General features: G+C 38.2%; 2 protein-coding genes across 6 annotated transcripts in view; one reads left to right on the plus strand and one right to left on the minus strand.

Annotated features, from left to right (window-relative positions):
• QRSL1 (glutaminyl-tRNA amidotransferase subunit QRSL1) overlaps positions 1 to 26,038 on the minus strand; it is a 28,867-nt gene extending 2,829 nt beyond the window's left edge. Inside the window, exons 1-13 of one of the 3 annotated variants that reach the window (XM_069598239.1) lie at positions 25,884 to 26,026; positions 25,588 to 25,701; positions 24,921 to 25,026; positions 23,366 to 23,440; positions 18,450 to 18,609; positions 17,890 to 17,988; positions 16,534 to 16,630; positions 12,218 to 12,394; positions 7,197 to 7,372; positions 6,996 to 7,108; positions 5,937 to 6,129; positions 5,423 to 5,540; positions 1,399 to 1,604 (exon numbers count right to left, since the gene is read on the minus strand). In XM_069598239.1, the coding sequence (XP_069454340.1) occupies positions 1,399 to 1,604; positions 5,423 to 5,540; positions 5,937 to 6,129; positions 6,996 to 7,108; positions 7,197 to 7,372; positions 12,218 to 12,394; positions 16,534 to 16,630; positions 17,890 to 17,899 (1,090 nt within the window). In that variant the 5' untranslated portion in view covers positions 17,900 to 17,988; positions 18,450 to 18,609; positions 23,366 to 23,440; ... (1 more) ...; positions 25,588 to 25,701; positions 25,884 to 26,026. Of the gene's footprint in view, positions 1 to 1,398; positions 1,605 to 5,422; positions 5,541 to 5,936; positions 6,130 to 6,995; positions 7,109 to 7,196; positions 7,373 to 12,217; positions 12,395 to 16,533; positions 16,631 to 17,889; positions 17,989 to 18,449; positions 18,610 to 23,365; positions 23,441 to 24,920; positions 25,027 to 25,587; positions 25,702 to 25,883 lie in introns of all 3 variants that reach the window. The other 2 variants (XM_069598237.1, XM_069598236.1) reach the window with 2 other exon arrangements.
• The window catches only part of RTN4IP1 (reticulon 4 interacting protein 1), a 52,569-nt gene continuing 51,067 nt past the window's right edge, over positions 25,473 to 26,974 (plus strand). Inside the window, exon 1 of one of the 3 annotated variants that reach the window (XM_069598240.1) lies at positions 25,473 to 26,808. In XM_069598240.1, coding sequence (XP_069454341.1) covers positions 26,535 to 26,808 — 274 coding nt within the window. In that variant the 5' untranslated portion in view covers positions 25,473 to 26,534. The remainder of the gene's footprint in view (positions 26,809 to 26,974) is intronic. The other 2 variants (XM_069598241.1, XM_069598242.1) reach the window with 2 other exon arrangements.

Below are 26,974 nucleotides of genomic sequence, written 5' to 3' on the forward strand. Positions count from 1 at the left end.
AAGAATGATAGAAAAGTCAGCACTTTGTAATTCTCTAAGTAATACTTAATTCAGGCAAGGGTCATCAATAGATGCTAAAAGTAGGTTTAGGTTTATTGGGAAATACGGTCCCAACATATCATATCACCAACTGCTTACAACCGACAAAGGAAAATGTGCCTTCATAAGGAAAACATCTGGTAGTTACTTCCTTATCCAAAGGATTCACTTAGTTTCCACAGTGGTACGAACTGATATTAACTGTTTCTTGACCTGAAGTGCATACAGTATTTGTGCCAAAAATGTTTAAGTTAACCCAACCATAAGGAAGCAATCTGACAAATTCAGATTATGGACGGGATATCCTACAGGTCAAGTGGACAGGACTCCTCAGAAAAGACAATGTCACTTAAAAAATTCAAAAAGTAGAGGATTTCTTATCAGTAACTATGAAGGCTAGAAGAAATTAGCAGGACATTTTGTAAATGCTAAAGAAAAGAACTGTCAAACCAAAATCATATATCCAGCAAAAATAAACTATAAAAATGAGAGGAAAATCGAGACATTCTCAGAAGAAAGCTAAGAGAACTGGTTGCTAGCAGATACACCCTATAAGAACGGCAAACACTTCTCCGAACAGAAAGGATATGATAAAGAATTTTGATGGATTAGGGAGAAATGAACACAAAAGTATATGGATAAATACAATGGACTTTTCCCTTTGCTCTTGAGTTTTCTACATTATGTTTGATGACTGAAAGAAAAAGCATAACAATCTGATGTGGTTCTTAATAAAAGAACATAGAAACCTGGGGGATTGTTCTAGACTTTAGTAAGAGATAGCATAAACAAATATATGCAGGAAAAACACCCTATAAAAGGCATTTTTGGTTCAACTGAGAAAACTTAAATATGAACTGTATTTGGAATATTATTGTATTTGTGTTAGCCTTCTCAGGTATGATGAAGGATGTCTTTATTCCAGATGATTCATGCTAAAAGTATTTAGGGGTAAAGTAACATGGTGCTGAAACTTTCAAATTAATCAAGTAAAAGCTGTGTATGTGTGTGTGTCTGTCTGGGGGTAAAGGGAGAGAGAAGAAGGAAAAAGCAAATGAGGCAAAATGTGAACAAGGATGAACCCAGGCAAAGGACATACTGGGTATTCATCTTATGACTTTAAAATCTTTCTGTAGGTCTGAAAATTAACGCGTGTGTGTGTGGTGAATGCAAGCATGTGTATGCCTATAAATGCACACATGTACACACACCCACATGAACACACACACACACTCCTAAGTATCCCAGAAGGACAAGCTATTGTGTTTAGGGAACAATCTAGCTAGAACCTAAGTTGAGGACCAGGACTGTCTATCTAAAAATCCGGAGAAAACCAGAATGTTCTTAAGGGACCCTCACCTGCCATATTTACGGCCTGTGTAAAGATGTCGTCTTGGGCACTGCGTGTCCTGTTGTCTTCCTTGATGAATTCTGTGTATGGCACTGCCTCACTCAAGGTCGTGGGAGTTAGCAGCACGTCCACTCCAGAGTTAAAAACATTCACAAAATCATTAGCAATGAGCCGTCTCACTTTCTGTGCTTTGACAAAATAATTCTCATAATTTCTGTGGAAAAAAAAAAAGTTGACATTTTAAGGGCTTTTTGTTATTTCTTTCAATGAATTCTCATGCGTAAGACTTGTTAAAGAATCACTGGATTCTTGGCCTGTAGGAGCGGGTACCACTAAGATTCCCCAAACATAAAAATCAATTTTGTTCAACCATGCTGTTATTCTAAAAGTAGATACAATTATTCACATATAATCACAAATTATTAACACTTCCAGGGACATCATTAAACCAGAACATTCATTTTCAGGTGAGGAAAATCAAGGGCAGAGCAACTAATCACTTTCCAAAGGCTGCAAAGATTAGCAGTGGCAGAGGAGGGACCAGAACTTAGATCTCTGGAGTTGCATTCTGATCCTCTTTCTATTATAATGTCCTATTTCATCTATAGTTGTAATTATTATAAGAGTTCTGAAGTTTTGGACAATTCTAACTCTAGAATGGAAACAGTAACTGAGGAAAGAAGGCAGTGTTCGCAATTTTGTATTTTATAGACAGGTGTAGCCCAGGAATGGAAATGTGAAACTCCTGGAAAGATACTTCAGGCTGCCTACTGAATAGGAGACAACATTTGCAAATGATATACCTGATAAGGTGTTAACATACAAAATATGCAAAGAACTCACACAACTCAACATCAAAAACCAAACAACCAATCAAAAAACTGGCAGAAGACCAGAACAGACGTTTTTCCAAAAAAGATATATGGATGGCCAACAGGCACATGAAAAGATGCTCACCATCACTAATCATCAGAGAAATGCAATTCAAAACCACCATGAAATATCACCTCACACATTTCAGAATGGCTATTATCAAAGACAACAAATAACAAGGATTGTCAAGGATGTAGAGAAAGGGGAACCTTCATGCACGGCTGGTGGGAATATAAAGTGGTGCAGCCTCTATAGAAAACAGTGTGGAGATTCCTCAAAGAATTAAAAACAGAACGACCAGACAATGCAGCAGTTCCACTCCTGGGTATTTATCCAAAGAAAACAAACACTTTTGAAAAGATATATGCACCCCTATGTTCACTGCAGCACTGTTTACAATAGTCCAGATATGGAAGCCACTTAAATGTCCACTGATAGATGAATGGATAAAGATGGAGTATACATACACAATGGAGTATTAGCCATAAAGAAGAATGAGATTTTGTTCTGTGGGACAACATGGATAGATCTAGAGGCTATTATGCCAAGTGAAGTTAAGTGAGAGAAAATACTGTATGATTTCACTTATCTATGGAATCCAAAAACAAAACAAATGAACAAACATAACAGAAACTGAGTCATAGATAAACAGGTAGTTGCCAGAGGGGGAGGGTGGTGAGAGGGAAGGAGAGAAATAGGGAAAGGAGACTGAGTTACAAACTTCCAGGCATGAAAGGTACAGTGTGGGGAATATAGTCAGTAATTATGTAATATCTTTATATGGTGTCAGATGACATCTAGACCTATCATGGTGATCGTTTTGAAATGCATAGAAATGTCAAATCACGATGGTGTGCACCAGCAACTGACCTAGTGTTGTAGGTCAATTATACTTCAAAAACAAACTCATACATAAAGTGATCAGATTTGTTGTTATCGGAAGTAGGAGGTAGGGGAAGGGGGAATAGGATGAAGATGGTCTAAAGGCACAAACTTCTGGTTATGAGTAAGTACCAGGGATGAAATGTAGAACATGATAAATATAATTAACACTGCCATATGTTATACATGAATACTGTCAAGAGTAAATCCTAAGAGTTCTCATTGTAAGAAAATGTTTTCGTCCTATTTCTTTAATGTTGTATCTATATGAATGAGATGATGGATGTTCCCTAAAGTTACTGTGGTAATAAAAAGTAATAAAGGATATGGTTTCTCCCCACACTCTCCCTCCCCAAAAGAAAAGACATTTACTTTACTGAAAAGATTAACGAATTAGCCAGACACAGGAGTGACTATAAATCAATGATGGAAAGAAAGGGGGAAAAAAATACTCTTTAGATCCTCCTGAAGCTGTTAATGAAGGCTGGCAAAAGGATTAACTATTTGACTGATAACTTCCGTTTCCTCACCTGTAAAAATGGATATAACAATTCCAACCTTGCATGGACCAAATACAAAGATATAAAAATGGGAGATCTTTTTTATCTTGAAAGAATGCCATAGAAATACCAGATGTCTTTATTATCATTTGACCACAGGGTCTATAGGGTGATGAATGCAGGCATCACGTATAATCCACCCAGCAGCTAATGGCTTAAATAACGTATTAACAGCATTCCCCAAAACTGAATTTTATAAAAGAACAAATACTTATATTAAATTTCTTCCTACTTTTAATATGCTTCAATCGGAAAACTAGACAAAATGGAACAATCATTTTCAGACATGAGACAGCAGGTATTCAGAAGAGAAGGAAAGCGAACAGCAAAGCCCTTTGATTTCCCCATTAACCAAATAATAGTTTTTGTTTTCTAGTTTTGAGATACAATTGAGTATAAAATTCTGTAGTTTTAAGGTTTGCAACATGATTTGATATATGTATATATTGCAAAATGATTAGTGCAGTAAGATTAGTTAACACATCCATCACCTAAGAGTTTTTTGTGTATGTGGTGAGAACATTTAAGACCTACTCTCAGCAGCTTTCAAGTATATAGTATAGCGTTGTTACCTATAGTAATTAAGTTGTACATCACATCCCCAGAACTTATCTGCGGGAGTCTGTACCCTTTGACCAACACCTCTCTTTCCCCAGCAACTACCATTCCACTGGGTCTGTGGCTTTGGTGTTTTTTTCTCCTATATTCCACATATAAGTGAGATCATACAGCATTTGTCTTTCTCTGACTTATTTCGCTTAAGATAATGCCCTCAAGGTCCATGCATGCTGTCACAAATGAAGGATTTCTTTCTTTCGAATAATTATCAATACTCTTGAATAATAATGAATGTTCCATTGTGTGTGTGTGGGTGGGTATACACACACATGGCATATTTTCTTTTTCCATTTGTCTGCCAATGGACACTAGTTTGTTTCCATGTCTTGGCTACTGCGAATAATGCTGTGAGGTAGTGATTTCTTTCCTTCAGATATACACCCAGAAGTGGGATTTCTGGATCATATGGTAGTTCTATTTTTAATTTTTTGAGGAATCTCCATACTGTTTTTCAGAGTAGCTGTTCATAGTATTTTTGGAAAAAGGAATGCTAACTACTGGCCCTAAGGAGATGCACAGATGAATAAAATGCTTTCCATCCATATACATATATATTCATATATGCCCATTATATATATGCAAAACTCCATGAAGCTGTTCAGTACATTCTTGCTTTTTCACACTTATCTGTCCTCTTAGACAGACTTGGTGGTATGGAAGATGAATCCTACTCACAAGATGATGAAAAACTTATACCAGTCATAGTAATTTTAGCATTCTTTCTTGGAGCAAACAGATACACCATGCAAGGGAAAGTTAGGTTGATTTCACTGACCTTTTAAAGAGAGACCAATGTAATTTCCTGCTTAAGGCTCTCACAGCAGGAGGACAATGTAGCAATAACAGGGGGCATTTAATGAGGCTAAAACCCTTCAGCCTTCCTAATTAGCTTGCTACAGCAACAGTGGTTTTTGTTTTTGTTTTTGTTTTTTAATAACCAGGAGCCAAAAGTACCAAAAACAGGCCTTCACTTATGATTTCTAATTCAAATCATAAGGATTTTGCTTCCTTAGCAAAACTGAGAAGACCTGACAGACACGCCACCATGTCCCTCTGGAGTTTTCAAGAATGGGGGAAACTCCTATACCGGTGATCTTACTCTTTTAGCAAGAAAAAGTTTCCCGAGAGGATCCTCCCTCTCACCACATCATTGAACCCTTCTCGCCTGGTTGCAGCATACATGGCTTCAGTAGACACACTGCTGTCACATCTGTGACCTGAAAACAAAACAGACGAACATTACTTGGAAAGGAAGTAAAGTTTTGGCTGAAAAGCAGGTCTAGAGTCACATTTGTGGCCAATACTAAAATTTCAGGAGATTGACCTTAATGGATTCTCTTCTTTACACGCCTTGGGACTAACTGACCCGTCAGGAATCAAGAAAGAGAAGAAAATAATGAAGAGGGAAATTTCATTTGTTCACTCCCTCATTCATTCATTATGAGTTATGATCATGAATAGTGAGTATAATGCTAAATTGACAACAGTAAAACGATCCACTAATTTACTTCTCTAAATCATCAACATTATCCCAGGCAATAATGTTTTTTGTCACTAATAAGTGAAAATGTTTGAGAAAACTTCCCTAAAAGTCCAAAACACAGGCACTTTACCATATTCTAGCCCATCAAATCTTGCCATATTCGATGCCACTTCCGATGTACACAATACGTGGTAACACACAATTGAGTAACTGGTATGGGGCAGGGAGACTTCAATTACTTTGGCCCCCTCAGACTCAAAGAGATTAGCAGCTTTGGACCAAAGAGAATGTACTTCACTTGACAATTCTGGTGTAAGATATTCCTAATTGGAAAAAGTCAAAATACAGAAATCAGAACATCCAATAGATGGTTTTACAAAAATGTGTACCCCAGAACCTCTGGCAATATATTAGAAATCCTGATTAAATTGATAGTAGGTAGCTAAAAAGACTGAACTAATTTAAGAGCATTTATTGCAATGACAAGCACAATACTAGATATTGTGAACTGGATATAATAAAGACTGGAGATCTCGTTGGAGAACTTATATTTATTAAATGTTCATTATGTATCAGGCATTCTGCTAGATGCTTTCCAAAGGTTCTCTCATTGAACGTTTTTAACAGCCTATGATGTAGGTATTATCATCCTTCATGTTATTAATGAAAAATATCGAGACTAGAGAAGTTAAGTAACTTTCCTAATGTTACACAGTAGGCAAGTACGGGATCCAGGATTCCCAACTAGGTCTGTTTCACTCTAAATCCTTAAAAATAGTCACACCTATTACCTTAAATGAAAATTTAAAAAATTTTACAGTATTTCTCTACAGCAGTGCTCTCAACTGGGGGCAATTTTATCCTCTTCCTCTCAACCAGGGGACATGTGGTAACGTCTACAGACAGTTTGACTTGTGGGGTTGAGGTGGTAGGGTAGGGATGGGGCTGCTACCTCTAGGGGCAGAGACCAGTGATGTTGCTAAACATCTTACAATGCAAATGACAGTCTCCCAGGACAAAAACTTATTGCTAAGCTCAAAATTAAACATTTAAAAGGTGAGTGATTTTATCTATCTCCTTTCACGTGCTCAGGTCACATAGCTAATAAAAGTGGCAGAGCAGTGATTCAAACTCAACCAAGTCTGTTTCTGTCTGTATTTGACTTCACAGTACTTTTGTAAAGAGTTACCTTTGGAATTCCTATACATAGTTTGCTCACATCTGTCAAACTGGGAAGCGTAAATGGTTTAACAGGATCTTGAATTGTGGTAGAATCTTTGGGATCATGCCCAGCTAGTATACCTGTAAGTAAAAGTATTTATGAGTGACAGACACATTGTTTGTCAGTGAACTGATAATGCTTTGAAACTATATGGAATCATATAAATACCCAACACAGTGGCTGCATCATCCACACATCTGGTTAAGATTCCTGGCACATCCATTGAATTCACCAGGGGAATGAGACCATGACGAGAAACTAGGCCATAGCTTGGTTTTAAACCAACAACCCCGCAGTGGGCAGCTGGATTTCTGGTTGATCCTCCCGTATCTGATCCTAAAGCCCTGAAATTTAAATGGAAATCTGTTTAGCAGGATAACATCTTTCTAATTATATCTGAAATCTATTTTTTTTAAATGTAGACTTTTAAAGGTGTTTTCTCCTGATTATACAAAAATAAAACATGCTCATAGCAGAGAATTCTTAAAATATAGAAAAGTGTAAAAATGTAACAAAGTATTCTACCACTTTGAGGCAAACACACACTGCTAACATTTGGGCATATGAACTTTAAGTCTTTTTTTAATGAATTTTTCTTTCACAGTTCAGGTCATTCTGTAATCATAAGCTTCCATCTCTTTTTTGCTTATCATGAGACTTTTACTATGTTATAAAGATTACTGAAAATTTTAAATATGTAAAATATTCTATCAATTGGCAATTCCCAACTGATTCCCAATTCCTATCACAGGAATTTTACAATCTTATACAAATCGTTCAGTTCTTTACTTTTTAATTGAAGTATAGTTGATTTATGATGTGTTAATTTCTGCTACACACCAAAGTGATTTAGTTATATACATATATACAATTTTTAAAATATTCTTTTCCATTATGGCTTATCCCAGGTTACAGGATATAGTTCCTTGTGCTATAGATAAACCTTCTTGTTTATCTATTCTATATGCATCTACTAACCCCAAACTCCCAGTCACAAGTCTATTCTGTCTATAAGTGTTTCATAGATAGATTCAATTTGTGCCACATTTTAGATTTCACATATATAAATGACATATTATGGTATTTGTCTTTCTCTGACGTACTTCACTTAGCACGATCACCTCTAGTTGCATCCGTGTTGCTGCAAAAGGCATTACTTCATTCTGTTTTATAGCTGAGTGGTATTCTATTGTATACATGCACCACACCTTCTTTATCCACGCATCTGTCGATGGACATTTACATTGTTTCTATGTCTTGGGTCCTGGGAACAGTGCTGCTATGAATGAACACGGGGTGGCTGTACTACTCTGAATTATAGTTTTGTTTGGATATACGCCTAGGAGTAGGGCTTCCCTGCTGGCTCAGTCGGTAAGAATCATCTGCAATGCAGGAGACCCAGGTTCAATTCCTGGGTCGAGAAGATCCCCAGGAGCAGGAAATGGCAATCCACTCCAGTATTCTTGCTTGGAAAATCCCACAGATGGAGGAGCCTGGCAGGTTACAGTCCATGGGGTTTTAAGAGTCGGATACAATTTAGCAACTAAGCCATGCCTAAGAGTGGGATCGCTGGATCACATGGTAATTCTGTGTGTAGTTTTCTGAGGAACCTCCATACTGTTCCACAGTGGCTGCACCAACTTCCATTTCTATCAACAGTGTAGGAGGGTTCTCTTTTCTCCACACCCTCTCCGGCACTTGTTTTTTGTACTTTTTAATGATGGCCATTTTGACCAGTGTGAGATGGTGTGGTACCTCATTGTAGTTCTGATTTGCATTTCTTAGTAATTAGTGATGTTGAGTATCTTTTCATTTGCCTACTGGTCATGTATTTTTTGGAGAAATATCCATTTAGGTCTTCTGTCCATTTTTTGATTGGGTTATTTGTTTTTTTGCTGTTGAGTTGTATAAGTTGTACATTTTGAAGATTAAGCCCCTATCAGTCACATTGTTTGCAAATATTGTCTCCCATTCTATAGGCTGTCTTTTCATTTGATGGTTTCCTCTGCTGTGCAAAAGCTTGTAACTTTGATTAGGTTCCATTTATTTTTGTTTTTGTTTCTGTTGCCTCAGAAGACCTATGAAAACACTAGTATGATTTATATACATACAAATCTTGTATCTTCTTTTAATAGCAATTTTATAGTATGCTTATACAAACTAAACACACCCCTCCCAGGAATTCAGATACAGCTATTCTGCTACCCCATTTAGAATCATGACTAGAAATGTATTCTGATTTAAACTGCTATATTGTTGCGAACTAGAATAGCTGCATAGTAGAGTACTTTGTAGGGAGTTCCCTGGCAGTCCAGCAGTTAGAATTCTGCGCTTTCACTGGCGAAGGTCTGAGTTCAGTCCCCCATCAGAGAATTAAGATCCCACAAGCTGTGCAGCGCAGACAAAAATAAATAAAGCACTTTCTAATAAGCACCTTTAAACATAAATCTTTGCCCATATATCTCTAGCTTCTAAGAGTTAATGGGTAAAAGGATCTACCTGTCATTATAAGTTCTAAATATATTTTGTTAAATTACTTGTCAGAAAGGTTATGCCAATTTATATTCCCAATTGCAGTGAATCACATTGTTTTATCTTTCATTCCCTGGTGGCTCAGACAGTAAAGCATCTACCGCACTGTGGGAGACCCCAGTTTGATCCCTGGGTCGGGAAGGTCCCCTGGAGAAGGAAATGGCAACTCACTCCCGTATTCTTGCCTGGAAAATCCCATGGACAGAGGAGCCTGGTGGGCCACAGTCCATGGGGTTACAAAGAGCTGGACACAACTGAGCAACTTCACTTTCACTTTCACCATCACTGAATACTAGCAGTTCTTAAAATCTGATTATTTTGATAAAACATTTGTTAATGTGCATTTTGAGTAATTTTTCACACTTATTTGTATTTGTATTACTCAACTATGAAGTGTCTGTTCATTTCTTTGCTCAGTTACCTATACAGTCTGTGTTTTTATTAAAAAAAAAAAAAAAGACACACTTGACATTGTGCTAAGTGAAAGCACACACAGTGCACAGTTTTACCTGTATGAGGTGCCTGGAGTGGCCACAGTTACAGAGACAGAAGTAGGAGAGTGCTTGCCGAGGGCTGGGGACACGGGGAGGGGGGCCAATGGGAGGCTTTTAAGGAGTGCACAGTTTAAGTTTTGCAAAGGAAACAAGCTCTAGAGACTGGCTGAGTGATAATGTGAAGGTACTTAACACAACTGAATCGTGTACTTTAAAAGGATTAAGATAACATATTTTAATTGTATGTGTATTTTCCACTGTGTATATTTTTCACATTTTAAAAATTTGAACTATTTCAGGAAAAAAGGTTTTTCTTGATTATAAAATTGCAATGTCCATTGTAAAAATTAAAATATTCTATATGATCTATAAAGTGACATTTCTTATAATCCGTCCCCAGAATTACCACTTTTTATGTATATTTATCCAGATACTTCCATGCAACTAACATGTTCACATATGTAATGTTACGTTTAACAGAAATAAGGTCATACAATACACACTGCTCTCCAACTTGTCTTTCACTTCACAGTGTATTTTGGATTTCTTTCCATGTCATGACACAGTGCTCTAACTCATTCTTTTTAGCGGCTACATAATACTCCTAGAATGTTCCTGTTTTAAAAACTATTATAAAAGAAACAAATCAGAACACCTGACAGTCTGGGGCCCATTCACTCTGGAATCACTTTGGGTCCTGGCCCCTCTTGAGTACACTCAGACTGAAGCTTTGGGCTGAACAAGGCTCACGGACCTTTCACATGGTCCTTGGGCTCTACAGAAAATGCAAATTTATTGCCTTTCTTACCAAGTCCTCTTAAGCCACAGAATCAGATTGCTGCTTTCACGGTTTCTAAAAGGACACATTTTCTTATTAGGATTCCCTGACAGCTGTGTAAAAGTAAAACCTACATTTCCATAGGAATTATGTGTCAAAGTGCCACCTTCTCAAAGCACATTCAGTAAGATGAACACTAAGAGGGGTGATGAGGATAGAAAAAAGCACCTAATCTTGCAATCCTCCCTTGTCAGAACTCTCATTAATATTAATGTGGTGCTATAAAATTCCACAGAGATAAAATGAAATGGTTTTACTTGTTAACAAGATTTCAGGGAAACTAAAAAAAAAAACACAAAACTGTAGAATCTAAATCTCCATAGCTCTAAAAATATATAAATAATTTATTGATTGCAATGCCTGTGCAACAGCTTAGTTTCAGTGGATAATTAAGGAGAGATAAAATACATATAGTACTACTAAAGAAAACATTCTATTTGGTTAAACTGAAACCAATAAAATCAATATAGTAACAGCAATATTTATTTACTCTTTTTTAGATGGTTAAGAAATGCTTTACAAACATGACAAGACATAAAACATGATTGATGGATTCAGAATACAAAGTATGACAGCTGAACAAATCATCTCCCTACAAATTTGAAAAAGCCTTTACTTATACATATTTTTAGTTGCTGATTTATAAAAACACTTCTTAAAATATTCTATTGATAAATATCAGCCTTTTCCTTCCTTCCTTCCTTCCTTATTTTTTGGCAAAGTTGGGCTTAGCTGAAGGATAAACCACAGATACTAATTTAGCTCAATAGCACTCAACTAAAGCCAAGGTATGTTAATCTCTAAATATATGTACAGTCAGTGAGCAGATACCCAAATAAATAATTTTTAAAATGAAATTAACAACTGAGCGACTTCACTTTCACTTTTCACTTTCATGCATTGGAGAAGGAAATGGCAGCCCACTCCAGTGTTCTTGCCTGGAGAATTCCAGGGACGGGGGAACCTGGCAGGCTGCCGTCTATGGGGTCACACAGACTTGGACACAACTGAAGTGACTTGGTAGCAGCAGCAGCAAGCTAACTGATTTATTCTTATTCTAGAAGATCTGTAAAATCATGTTTTAAAGAAGACCAGATACTATACAGGAAGGGTTTAAATGTCTTAAAGTTAATGTATAAAATATACATATGTGTACTATATAGTTGAGGGTATTTCTAAGATACAATTTTGATCTTACAAATTGCTCACTAAGGAGAAATAAAAACACCAAGGTATGCATGAGTCTATTGTTGGATTTTGTATATGGTTTATGACTATCTGTATTGGGTTGGGTTCTAAAGTACAGATAGAAAAAAATATCTTACGCAAAGCACGTGAACGCTGACACGGCCGCCGCACTTCCTCCTGAGCTTCCTCCGGTTATAAGCCAATTTGAATCCTCATTCTCACTGTGAGAGTTCTGCTTCCTCTTTTCTCTATATTGTTTTGAATAACTCCACGGGTTTTTAACTGGTCCAAATATGCCATCTGTGCTTCCAGATCTGAAACGAAGAAGTGAAGCAAGATATCTTAATAAAACTCTTTTTATGTGATCTCCTGATTACATTATTTGCTTCTAACACTGTATAATCCACTGTAACTTAAATTAGAAAAGTTAGGAAGGCTGCTGAGTTGTAGCTTTCTTTAATTAGATGGTTGAGGAGTTGAGGATGAGAAGTAAAATCGTTTGTGGTAGAAAGTCGGAAAAAAAACAGTCTGTTAGGAAAAGGAAATTTTTATCCCAACTGATAATCCAATTCAGCGTAAGATGATTTTCTTCATAAATTAAGGTCTTCCAATAACGTGTCTCAAACATCCGAACAGTTAACAATTAGTCTTTTGAAGGAATTCCTCTTTTAATCAGAAGTTTTAAGAGGGCAATTCCCTGGCAGTCCAATGGTGAGGACGCGACGCTTCCACTGCAGGGGCACAGTTCCCACCTCTTGTTGGGGAACTGAGATCCTACAAGCTGTGTGGCTCAGCCAAAAAAAAAAAGAACTTCTCAGGGAGATATTCTTAGTGAATGCTAATAACCTTTTTTACTTTTGAAAAAACTTGAACCTAATAGATAACTTACAAAAATAAAAACAGTATGAAAAAACGTATACCCTTTATCCAGGTTCACCTATTGTTCACATTTTACCCCATTTGTTTTATCATTTGTGTGCTCTGTGTGTGTGGCTGTACTTATTTTTCCTGAACTACTTAAGGGTAAATTATACATATTATGGCCCATTACCCCAAATACTTCAGCTTTTTCTAAGACAAAGAATAGTCTCTTACACAGTCACAGTATGGCTATCTCAGTAAATTTAATAGCAATACTTTTATCATATCTACCACATGTAATCCCATTTTTGTCATTTGATCCAATAATGTCCTTTATAGCATTTTCCCTTTTTCCAGTATAGGATCAAGTCTAGAGTTAAGAATTATATTAAACTTTTCTGTTTAACCTCTTTAACTTTTTTCACCAACCAAGAACACTGAGTTGTTTCCTGTTTTTAGCAATTTGAATAAAGCTACAATAAATATTGTAGTGAAAGGCGCCAGCCAGTGCTTCTGTATAAACATAAGCCTTCACATCTTGGGTAAATACCTAGGATTGAGATTGCTGACTCTTTTGGTAAGTGTATGCTTAACTTTAACTATTTTCCAAAGTGGCTATACCATTTTGCATTCCCTACCAGCATTGTATGAGAATCCAGTTGTTCTCCATCCCTGTCAGCACTTGATATTGTCATTTTTTAAGCCATTCTAATTAGGTGTATGTACTTCAGTGTGGTTTTAATTTGCATTTCCTAAATGACAAACCATGTTTGATGTGTTTGTCAATTGTGTACCTTCTTTGATATATGATTTTATATCTCTTTACATCTCATTTTTTTAAAAATTGGTTTTCTTATTTTTGAGTTGGAAAAGTTTCAATATATACTGGATACCAGTTCTTGGTCAGACATATGTCTTGCAAATAGTTTTGCTAAGTTGTGTGGCTTGCTTTTTTTCATTTTTAACAGTGCATTAAGTACAAAAGTTCTTAATTTTAATGAAATTCAATTTATCAGTTTTTAACTTTACAGACTGTACTTTATGTGTTCCATCTAAGAAATCTTTGTATAATTCAAGGTCACAAAGATTTTCTCCTACACTTCTATGAGTTCTAGGTTTTAACTTCTTTAGCCTCTTTTAGTCTGGAACATTTTCACAGCCTTTGTTTTTTTTATGATACTGACATTTTAATAGACGATATCTCATTTCAGATTTGTCTTTTGTCTCCTTGTTATTAGCTTCGGGTTACACATTTTCAGCTGGAACACTGCATAGGTGATGGTGTTCCTTCTCAGGTACACAGTATACAGTACCACTGTATATAGTGGTATACAGTATCACTTCACCCTTATTGGTGATGTTCATGCTGACCAGCCGTTCAAGGCAATGTCCTCAAAACCTAGGTTCAAGTTTATTCCCACAGATTTATGTTTTCAACACATATTTACTAGGTTCTAATAGGTACCAGCTTTGGAGAATCAAGGAATCTGCTTCTATGAAATAGGAAACACAGACCAAGCAAATATTACAAACATTACAGATGGGAAAATAAAAAGTGCTTCTGATGAAAAACTAAATGTTTTCCTCATGATCAGGAAAAAGGCAAGGATATCTGCTCTTATCATCTTTATTCAATATTGTACTTAAGGTCCTAACTGATGCAATAAGGCAAGATAAATAAATAAAAGTGTCTCTATTGTAGACTACAAGATCATTCATATAAAATAAATAATCTATAAGATCAGCTAGAATTAATAAGGGAGCTTAGCAAGGTCACAGGATAAAAATAATAGGTTAACACAGAAAAGTAAATTACATTTCTATGTATTCTAACAATGTTAAACAATTAGAAATTGAAAAGAAAATAACATTTTCTGTAATAGTAAAGAAACATGAAATACTCGGAGATATGGCAAATTATGTGCAAGATTCATATATAGAAAATCATAAATATTGCTGAGAAAAATTAAAGTCTAAATAAATGGAAAGATATAGTCATACATCAGAAGGCCCATATTAATATGCCAATTTTCTAAAACTTAATCTATAATTCAATACCACCACAATCAAAATCCCATCAAGCTTCTCAGTGAAATTATTAATTCAATTCTAAAACTTATATGGAAATGCAAAGGACCTGCTGCTGCTGCTGCTGCTAAGTCGCTTCAGTCGTGTCCGACTCTGTGCGACCCCAGAGACGGCAGCCCACCAGGCTCCCCCGTCCCTGGGATTCTCCAGGCAAAAACACTGGAGTGGGTTGCCATTTCCTTCTCCGATGCAGGAAAGTGAAAAGTGAAAGTGAAGTCGCTCAGTCGTGTCCAACTCTTAGCGACCCCATGGACTGCAGCCCACCAGGCTCCTCTGTCCATGGGATTTTCCAGGCAAGAGTACTGGAGTGGGGTGCCATTGCCTTCTCCGCAAGGTTTACTATGAAGCTACAGTAATCAAGAGAGCATGATAATGGATTGCTGCTGCTGCTGCTAAGTCGCTTCAGTTGTGTCCGACTCTGTGCGACCCCATAGATGGCAGCCAACCAGGCTCCCCCGTCCCTGGGATTCTCCAGGCAAGAACACTGGAGTGGGCTGCCATTTCCTTCTCCAATGCATGAAAGTGAAAAGTGCAAGTGAAGTCACTCAGTCGTGTCCGACCCTCAGCGACCCCATGGACTGCAGCCTTCCAGGCTCCTCCACCCATGGGATTTTCCAGGCAAGAGTACGGGAGTGGGGCGCCATTGCCTTCTCCTGATAATGGATTAGGGATACACAAATCAACAGAACAGAATCCAGAAATGGACCTATGCATAGGTTGGACTGATTTTTTTGGCAAAGGAATCAAAGTAATTTAATTTGAATTCCTACGGTCCCAGATATATAGGATAGACATATGCAAAGAAAAACTTTGCATTTTTTGCTTTGAACTTTTGCTTTCTTCAATAATATACAAAAAATTAACTGGATCACAATTTTAAATTTAAGAACTAAAACTATAAAACTTCTAGGGGAAAACATTGGAAAAAAAGTCTTGATGACCTTGGAAAAGGTAAAGCTTTCTTGGAAAAGACACAAAAAAACATGAGTCATTAAAGGAAGAAAACAATGAACTGGACTTCATCAAAACTAAAAACTTTTGCTATTTGAAAGGCATATTCAGAGGATGCAAAAACAGGCCAGAGACTCAGAGAACCTATTTGCAAATCACCTATCTGATAATGGACTTGAATCCAGACTATATGGGAAGACACTCTTACAACTCATTGAGAAGATTTGAATAGATACTTCACCAAAGATATATGGATAGCAAAATAAACACATGATGATCAACACTGTTAGTCATCAGGGAAATGCAAATTAAAACCAAAGTGAGATATCTATCAGCAGAACACAAGCTCTCATGGAGGGACCGAGAAATTGGCAAAAACAGTCCTCACGAAATCACCTCACTAACGTAATCTCTCATGGAGGAACTGAAGAACTGGCAAGGAATTGGCAAGAGAGTCCTCATGAAATCACACTGCTTTTAGGTACCTACACGTAATGAAATTGAAGACACAGATGAAAGAAATGCAGGAAAAGAAACTTTTAATTTTACTTACCCCATAGCAAACTCATCTAAGTTTGTTTTTCCCATTAGTAGAGCTCCCTGGTCCAACAACTTCTGAACTACTGTGGCATTGTAAGGTGGTACATAACCTGCAAAAAATTCCGTTTTCTTTAAAAACAAAACAAAACAAAACTGAGGTATAGCTGATTTAAATGTTATATTACAGGTGCAAAACATAGTGATTCAAATATTTTACAGATTATATTCCATTTAAAGTTATTATAAAATGTTGTCTATATTCCCTGTTCTGTACAATATACTCTTATAGTTTATTTATTTTATACATAGTCACTTATACCTCTTAATCCCCTCCCCTTCCTTGCCCCTGTCCTCCTAAAAATTCAGTAATTTTTATCATAGGAAAGAAAACAGTGAACATGTAAATTCTATGTAAGAAACAATTTTAAACTCCAATTAAGCAATTCATATTGGCAAATGCTACTTATTCCTAATTTAAGTTGTACTTTCTTCTGAAAGTTAATGTTTTTCTGCTGCTGACTGCTTGCTATATTTTCTAAAGAAAGTCTCTGTATTCACCATCTTTAAAATCCAAAAATATTGACTTTAACAGTACTACAAAATATTGAATGATAGAGGTACCCAACTCATTTGAAATTAATCACAAATTATTATTCTGCTCATTGCATTGACTTTTTCTTCTCAGATGTGCTATATCACACAGCAATTTTTATCTATTTCCAGCAGGAATAGATCTTTATTGTCAATTAAAACTTCCTCTATCTAGTGTATATTCGCAAACGATTAACAACAGTCTACTTTATCAGAGGAACTTGGGACATACACCTCAGAATATTAGTTTTAGTGTGAAGTTTTCTATCCTTTTTCCATTTCTTTTTCCTACTAGGATCCAACCATATATTGATAAATATGATTTCTTTTTGACCTACTGAACTTTAAAAATTAAAACTAAGCATCACTATATTAAGTATAGTGATATAAGGTGGAGGAGCCAGGAGATGAAACATAGACAGTAGATGTTGTTAATAATAAGTCCTTATACCATCTGCAAAAGAGGGGTAATGACAGCCGCTTTGTACTTATTTCTACACTGTCAACGAGTGGAAGTTAGAGGAGTTAGAATTCACTCAGTGTGTTTGCAGTGATGTTATCTTCCTAAATAGGATTCCTCTGTTAAGCAGGCCTACCCCTGAAGAATAAGTCTGCACTGAGAAAGAGCAAACAGTAAGAAGGTAATATTCCACCCTAAGTTATTTCCTTTGCAGATATAACTAGTCTAAGATATCTTGGTGCATTAGTATCTTATCTTTAATTTAAACTGAAAAACATTTATTTTTATAAAATAATGCTCTGGCTAGTTACACTTTACCTTTCAGCATGTTTGATGCACAGGTTGTCTCAATGCCGGATGTACTAAAGTTATCTTTTACTGCAATAGGAATTCCATCTAAATCCCCCAGTGAGTGACCTGCATCAAGAAACCAAAAGAATAGAAAAGATTTTTAGTTCAAAATACAGAGACATTAATCCTAGGTATTAAGACAGCTACTAGCTTTTGCTAAAGACACTTCTTCAGAAATCAAATTTGTGTTAGAAATTACGCAGTGGACATTATAAAGCATCACATACCTATTAGTCTCATTTTTATTATACCTCACACCAGTTCTTCTTTTAAAAAATAATTTTATTTATTTGGCCATACCACGAGATTTGTGGGGTCTGAGTTCCCCAACCAGGGACTGAACACGAGCCCCCAGCAGTGAAAGCGTGAAGTCCTAACCACTGAATCTCAGGGAATTCCCCAGGTCTTTAAATAAGGGAAATTTTTTTTTAATGTTTAAAGCTCTACCTGCCAAATGGAGACTGCTATATCAAATTAAACTCTTTCTCTCAGGATGTAACAATTAAGTACAAGTCAAAGTAATTTACCTTTTTTATATCTTTTCTCTGCTTCTTCAGCTTGCTTTAAGGCCACTTCTTCTGATACAGTAATGTACGCATTTAGAAACTTAGTCTTCTTGATAAGGGAGAGACATCTTTGACAGAGCTCAGTTGGCGTGACTTGGCCTTGTTTCAGTGCCACAGAAACCTAGAATATACATAATTCCAAAACACTCCTGCGGAGTCTGCAGAAGTTTCAAATGTTATACTGAGACAGGCAGATAGAGTGGTTAAATATAAAAATTTGAAGTGAGGTTTAGATTCAAAACCAAGACCAGGCACTACTGTTGCTTTACATGCATTATTACTTTATTTAGCCCTTAAAACAACCAACTAATTATTAACCTCACTTTATAGATAAATTAACTGAAGCTCAGAGAGGTTAAATGATTTGCTCAAAGTCACACAAATAGTAAAGGGTAACTTCTTACCATCTGCTCCTTCACGATTTCTCTCTGCACCAGTGGAAGTTTAGCCTGTCCTATGTGTTGACTGTATTTTCATGTGTCCTAATATATATCAAGCAATAGGAGTTTGCATTTAGGGGAAAATCTGCAAGTGTTCTGCTCTAAACTGTTGAATAAATCATCAGAGAGGTAGTCTTCTTAGGCCTGAGGGTGTTGAGCTAGAAAAACAGTGCGAACAGGACACTGAGAGGGCCCCTAATGCTGATGCACAGGGGGAGGAAAGGGCTACCGTGGGGATACTGGGAGGGTGGGGGGTTGGCGAGGGGCAGCTGGGCTCGACTCAAAGGAGATAACTGAATGTAACAAAGGAGGTATTACTGCTGAATGGTTTGTATGACTCTTGAGAAGAGTGGAGCTGAAGAGAAAGAAAAGACAGCAGTGTGTTCTGATACTGTAAATATGGAGTGGGCTGATGTAAATAGGCCGGGTGCAAGTATCAGAACTTGCAGAAGCACAAAGCTGGACAGACACAGAGGTATACAAATACGCCTACCCCAGAGCAAAACTGTAAGCACGAGGAAGATTCTGTCTGCTATTGTCTCCTCTTTTTGCCTCCCCTCAAGTCTCCTAATGCCCATTATCCTCAAGGTGCCTTCTGACTCGCCAACTAGTATGACAGGAAGAGGTAAGGAGTTGCAGCTGTGGTTACAAAGGCAAGAAATCAGACTGTCTGGAGTATTCATTTATTTATTGAAGTGTATCTGATCTACAGTGTCATGTTGGTTTCAGGTGTACAGCAAAGTGATTCAGTTACAAATACAAATATGTCTTTTTTTACCCCAGATTTTCTTTACCCTTATAGGTTAGTAGGTAATATTGAGTATATTTCCCTGTGCTATAAAGTAGGTCCTTGTGCGTTATCTGTTTTATGCGTAGTAGTGTGTATATGTTCATCTCAAACTCCTAATTTATCCCCTCCTCTTTCCTGTTGGTAACCATAAGTTTGATATCTATGTCTGTGGGTCTATTTCTATTCTGCATGTAAGTTCAGTTGTATCATTATTTTTGAAGATTCCATGTATAAGCGATATCATATTTCTGTCTCTGGCTTACTTCACTTAGTATGATAATCTCCAGGTCCATCCATATTGCTGCAAATGGCATGATTTAATTTTTATTTTCTGATGGCTGAGTCATGTCCCATTGTGTAAATATAGCACATGGTCTTTATCCTTTCATCTGTTGGACATTCAGGTTGTTTCCATGTTCTGGCTATGTAAATAGTCTTGCAATGAACACTGGGGTGTTCATCTTTTCAAATTATGGTTTTCTCTGGATATATGCCCAGGAGTGGGACTGCTCCATACTGTTCTGGGAGTACTCATTTTAAATGGTGATCTCTGTTAGGACCATACTTAGGAAATCTAGATTTGAGAAAATCAATAAGGGTATTGGAGAAGGGAAATGAAAACAAAGACGCTAATTAGCTAGAATGGACTAGGCACAAGGATTATGACAAATAAATAGTAAGATCCCCTGGAGCAAAACTAAAAGTGTCGTATCTGAATATAAGATGAAATCAAGTGGAAAAGTTTTCATTAAGAAAACAAATTCTCTCTCCCTAGCACTTCTTTTCTCAAATGGAAACTAGACTTTTCCTTCAGGCACTGCTTCTCCTGCAGTTTTCCAACAGGATGGCTGTTTTAGTTTTTTCTTACCATGTACCAGAGTCCAGTGGGGAGGGGAGATTGTGTGGGCAGGTGTTACCCTTGTCCTCCATGCCTTTTTCTTGCCTCTTTTCTCAAAACCCCCAGCTCATCTGAAGCACAGGTCTTGGAGAAGATTATATTACTCTAACAGTCTCCCTGGTGCTCCTTTTCATTTATGAAAGATTTTAGCAGCTGGTTCACTGTAGCTATTTTTGTTGACTTCAAACCTCAAATCAGGTACACTGACACCAGGCCTCTCAGTTCTTGAACTCCCTTGACACAAACTCTTCACTTCACTCCAGTTACCCACTCATAGTCAAAGCCCAGACTATGTCATTACCAGCATTTGTATATTCTCCCAACCTCAGTTCTAATCATCCCACATCTCCTGTCTCCTGAGCTCATTTACTCTACCATCCAGCAAGAAAACTGGGACCTCAGTCCTCCAACCTCAAAGCAATGGGTTCTGCCCACCAGTGAGGTGGAAAGAGGATCCCAAGGCATCCAAAGAATCTGCGGCTCTGGTTGATACCTTACGTCCAGCCTTGTGAGACTGAGTAGAGAACCCAGCCACGCCAGCCCTGACCCACGAAACTGTGAGATGATAAGACTGTGGGTGTTTTAAGACTGTGTTAAAGACAAATTTGTTGTGTAACAATAGAACAGTAATACGCCGCCTTATAAAAATGAGGCAATCTTCTGCATGAAGATCTGTACTCTTCTTAGAGAACAAGGGAACAAGGGAAAACTATAAACACAGATAATCTAGTAATTTTGTCACTGTAACAAAATCAGTGCTAATAATAGCCCTTAGTTCCAGGTGTTATACATTTTGTATTTCATTTAACCTTTATATCCACACTAACAGGCTGATATTATTTCCCATCTACAGATAAATTACCAAAGTTCCTGCTTAAAATCACATAGCTAGAAAGCAACAGAGCTGGGATTCAACCAAGGCCTGATCTTGTTTCTGAAGCCCAGGCTTCGGACCACTATACTCCACTACTTCTCTGTGCAAAGTGTAATAGCATTTACTCCTCTGTAACCAATAGAGAACATTTTCTTAACTTCACAGGTATTAATAACATCAGAGATTCACTGAGGAAAAGGACTGTCTTTCAAAAGAAAAACTGTCTTGATAAATGCTGAAGGTATAGAAGAGCCCTTGGAAGCTGAGTGTCTGGTTGACTGGTACTCTCTTTAACACACCCATTTAACATTTTTGCTTTTGTCTCCATTGTTCCAAGAAATAGCACCTCAAGATCACCAGTCAGCTTCACATTCCTAAATCCAGCAGTCACACTCAGTCTGGGTCAGGATTCAACATCACCCCCTCCTGGAAGTACTTCTTTTCCACTTGTATTTCAGGACACCAAGCCCTTCTGGTTTCCTCCTGCCTTACTGGCCATTCCTTCAAGTCTCTTTTGCTAGCTGTGCTTCCTACTGCTGACCTCGAAATGTTGGAAAGTTTTATGCCTTACATTTACACTCAGCTTCCCAGGTGATCTCATCTGACCATTTAACTTCAATTATCTCCTCCACTCTGGCCAACTCATATTTTCATACCTAGCTTCTCTCTTGATCTCCACATTCTTATATTCATCTGCTTAACCAACCTCTTTGCTTGGATATCTGTGGACGCATCTCAAAATTATCCTGTCTTGATAATTTTCTCCTCACAACACGCTCCCTGTAGAGTCTTTCCCATCTTGATGCTGTGTGCTGGGTTCAGCTGTGTCTGACTCTTTGTGACCCCATCAACTATAGCCAGCTAGGCACCTCTGTCCATGGAATTCTCCAGGCAAGAATACTAGAGTGGGTTGCCATTTCCTTCTCCAGGGGACTTTCCTGACCCAGGGATTGAACCCGCATCTCTTGTGTCTCCTGCACTGGCAGGCGGATTCTTTACCACTGTGCCACTTGCCCAGGCCCCAAATCTAAGCATCCTCCTTGACTTGTCTCTTTCCATCAAATCTATATCCAACCTGTCAGAAAGCCCAAACTTAAGAAAGGAAACCCCTATTTTTTATTACTTCTGCTCCCACCACCCTATCCATGCTGCATCAGCTCTTGGCAAGGCAACAGCCTTCTAACTGGCCTCCCTGCTTCTCCATTTGCCTTCCTCCAGACCACAATCCTGAGTAGCCTGGAGCTTTTTAAATTTTAAATCAGATCATGTCCAAAGACTCACAACCTTCCAGACGATTTGCATTACATTTAGAATAAAACCCATATTCCTTCTCATGGCCTGAAAGGTGATCTGGTTCCTGCTTCTCTCTAACCTCATCTCCCAGTACTCTCCTCATTTAGTTCTCTCGGGTGAGAAGAGAGCTTCCTTGAACATGTCAGGTTTGCCCCTGCTTCAGAGACTTCCCACTTACTCTTCCTCTTGCCTGAAAGAACCTTCTCCCAGTTCTTCCCAGGGTTCACCCTTCTTATCTTTCAGGTCTCTATTATGTATCACCCACTCAGTCAGAGAAACTTTCCTGATCACTCTAAAACATCCATATCCCCCAACTAATTCTCACGCTATACTCTGATGCTGGAAAGACTGAGGGCAGGAGGAAAAGGGACGACAGAGAATGAGATGGTTGGATGGCATCACTGACACAAAGGACATGAGTCTGAGCAAACTCTGGGAGGTAGTGAAGGATAGGGAAGCCTGGTGTGCTGCAGTCCATGAGGCTGTAGAGTCGGACAGGACTGAGTGACTGAACAACAAAATAGCCTGCTTAACCTTTCTTCATAGCACCTATACTATTTGAAATTATATTATTAAACTTACTTAATGCCTCCTTCCCCACACAAACGTAGGTTTCATAAGGGCAGGAATTTCTGTCTTCATGTTGATTCTCAGTGTCTAGAACACAGAAGTGCTCAATAAATGTTAACTGAATAAATGAACTGAGTTGTTTAAAATTTGGAATCTATTTTCCCATAGAACAGTAATTAAATGCTCTTAGGCTAGACCCCCAAGAAACCTATTGGATATAAAATTAATTTTCTTTAATGTAAGAATAATCATTCAATATAACTATAGGGCCAGTAATACTAGTGTGGTGTTTGGTTCCTAGAAACACTGGGATCAGGCCACTAAAAAAGAAAGATTGAAAGTAAGACTCTTCCCCTTCCTGAATGTAGCTGGGTAAAATTTACAAGTAGCAGTTTTATCTCCCATTTGGGATTTTACCTCTTTTTAGTGCTTCTCTATAGCTCAAATGGTCAAATGGTAAAGAATCTGCCAGCAATGCAGGAGACCAGGATTCGATCCCTGGGTTGGGAAAATCCTCTGGAGCAGGGAATGGCAATCCACTCCAGTATTCTTGCCTGGAGAATCGCATGGACAGAGAAGCCTGGTGGGCTACAGTCCATGGGGTTGCAGAGTCGGCCACGACTGAGTAACTCACACACACAACAGTGCTTCTTCCCAGGGCTCCTTTACTGCCCTAAGCCTCCACTCAGGTCCCTCAAGTTGTCTCAAAACACCATAGTTTCCAGTCCTTCCCCAAATACCCTCCCCTACAAATTTTCTCTTCCTTCAATTAATAATCTCAGCCAGAGTGTGATGGAGAGAAATCTGATTGAATATAATTACAGTGGATAAATCATTCAACTGTTCCAGGCATCTTTATATATGGAATGTGTAAAGATCCATCTTTAAAATGGAATATGTACTAAATTAACCTCTAATTCATCGAATTTGGGGCACTGGTACAATGATGTGGAAATAACAGTGGACAGTATATTAGAGTTTGGGAAAATAACCAAATAATGTTTTGCACAATAGGTATCAGTAACTATTTATTAAAGGAGTGACTAAGTGAAAGTAATCATGTCAAGGCAACTTTCTGGCTACCCTTGGGTCAGATTCCCTAAATATATTTTCCCCCTTGAGGTAAAAATTGTTCTCACAATGGCTCACTGAACAACATTAGTGAGGAAGGGTGGCACAAAAAAGGTAGTGCTGGGGGAAAGGACAGAAAAAAAAAATACCCCATTTTTTAGGTTGTATTTCATTTTACATTATGTTTGTAGTTAAAAAAATATAAAAAAATTTTTTTCAAGAACAAAATAGATTGTTCACTGACAGTATAAGCAGATGCAATTTAGTATGGTAAAACAAAAATGTATTGAGGGAATAGCAGTTTATTATTTAAAGCCGATGGATTTAAAGTTCTCATAATTTATAGTTTTCTAAAAGGCTGCCAGTTGGAAAAAGAAAAAGACTTGCCAAGTGAAGATACAAATGGAAGATGGAAGGTGGGGTAGGTCCTCAATTGCTAAATCTATCAGCAGAATCACCTGGGAGCTAAGGTTAAACCATATCCTCTGGGCCTTACCATAGTGACCTGCATGAGGGGGACACAGCTGTAGTTTCTCAGGAGGGCCCAAGGTGATTGTGATAGAAGTGGGCCTGCTATCAGACAGCTCTGCAGGTTGGGAGATCTGTGCCAGAAAGCAAGGAGATCTGAATTAAAGCCCTAAGAGCAGGGATAAGATGAGAGAACAGACTCCAGACATAATTTCAAAAAAGAATGAACAGAGTTTAGTGACCTATTGGACATGACATATGAAGAAGTATCTAAGGGCAACTGGAATAACAGTTGTATCCTGAACAAGAGAATATCAGAAATCATGTTTTTGTTTTTTATGATGTAGGTTGAGATGCAAGAGGTGGTTCTGTTACAATGATTAAGTCAACTTTGGTTAAACTGAGTCTGGGGTGCTTATGGGACATTTGGAAGAGATGTCCAGAAGACATTCACAAATAGAGCCTAGAGTTCAAAAAATGAGGTGGAGGAAATGGAGACACAGGTAAGAAAATCGTTTGTATCCTGGAGGTTGTTGAAGCTTGGAGAACGAATATCTGCGGGGTGGGGGTGGGGAGCTAAGAATCACTAGTTGGCTTTTACAAGGGACAGATTTGCGGGGTCCTTAATGAGGACTGCATCAGATGAGCGTAGTGGACAAGGGCTAGCTAAATCCCCGTTACATGGCAGAGCCTACCTCGAGGCCATCAAGGGCTGGAGGCAGCCTGAGCAAACGAATAATCGAGAGAAGCCACTCTGCCTTCCACCCCAGAGCGCCGCGGTGCGGAAGCCTTCCCCGCTGAGAATATAACTGCGGAAGGATACAAGGAGCACAGCCTAAGGACTCGGAGGTCCGAATCCCCCCAGGTTCTAAGGAAGAAGGCAGTGAGGCTGACCGAGACGCGGTTAGGAAGAGGGGACCCCTCGTCCACAAGAACAAAACTCCCCGAATCTTCCCGACCTCTTGGACCCTCAGCAGACAATTCGACTCACTTCTCGGAGGGTCCGGCCCAACATGGTCCTCGTGCCCCGTCTGCCACCACAAGGACCAGGTGACGAGGAGGAAAACAGAAAGGTCAGTTGCCGCTGCTGGTTTTACATGGGCGCAGCCATCTTTGATCATCACAGAACCTGTCAGCACCGAGTTCTCCGATTGGTCGAATTGCAGCCCAAGGCAAATGATCTTTGCACACGATTGGCTGGCGCCGCTAAGCGAGTTCCGAAGAGAAAGAGAAAGGGTGGCAAGGAGACTGCGGGCTAGGGTCGCTGCGGAAGCCTGGAAGTGAATTTTTGTGAATTTCTGTGGCGTCTGGATCGCGAGAGGAATCGGCTTCTCCTGCAGAGGGCTTCCGGGACAGGGCAGGATTTTAGGGGTTTTGTTTTTAAGGGGAGCTGGTGTAAGGGAGGAGGAAAATGAATGGCATACTGATTGGAACGTTAATTGGAGTATTTCAGATGTGAAGAGCAAAGTAAATCCATACTCTTCTTTCTTTGATTGCTCCATTAGTCTGTCTTCATTTTAAAATTCTCAGCTTTGAAACCGGCCAGAGTGTTTGGGGAGAATTTGACGGAATTCAGGTGTGAGGGTTTGATCCCGTTTAAGTGCCTTTTAATTAGGGCACGTAATTCAACCACTTGTTTACAATGGGATTTCTGAAGACCTGTGTGTTAAGAAGAAATGCATGCACTGCGGTTTGCTTCTGGAGAAGCCAAGTTGTACAAAAGCCTTCGGTTCGAAAAATTAGTACTACCTCTCCAAGAAGCACTGTCATGCCTGCTTGGGTGATAGATAGATATGGGAGTAATGAAGTGCTTCGATTTACCCAGAACATGATGATACCAATGATACACTATCCAAATGAAGTCATTATCAAAGTTCACGCTGCAAGTATAAATCCTATAGATGTTAATATGAGAAGTAAGTTTTAAAAGACGTTGCTCATTATATATTTTTTTTTTTTTTAAACTTGAGACAGCCTCACCAGGGATCAGTTTTAAAAGATTAGTTGTTATTGACCACTTTTTTGGGGGTTAACACAAAGAAATGGTTTAGGGTTTTGACAGTATCTCAGGTATTTCAAAAA

Source organism: Ovis canadensis, chromosome 8, assembly GCF_042477335.2.
Source record: "Ovis canadensis isolate MfBH-ARS-UI-01 breed Bighorn chromosome 8, ARS-UI_OviCan_v2, whole genome shotgun sequence".
Classification (NCBI taxonomy): domain Eukaryota; kingdom Metazoa; phylum Chordata; class Mammalia; order Artiodactyla; family Bovidae; genus Ovis; species Ovis canadensis.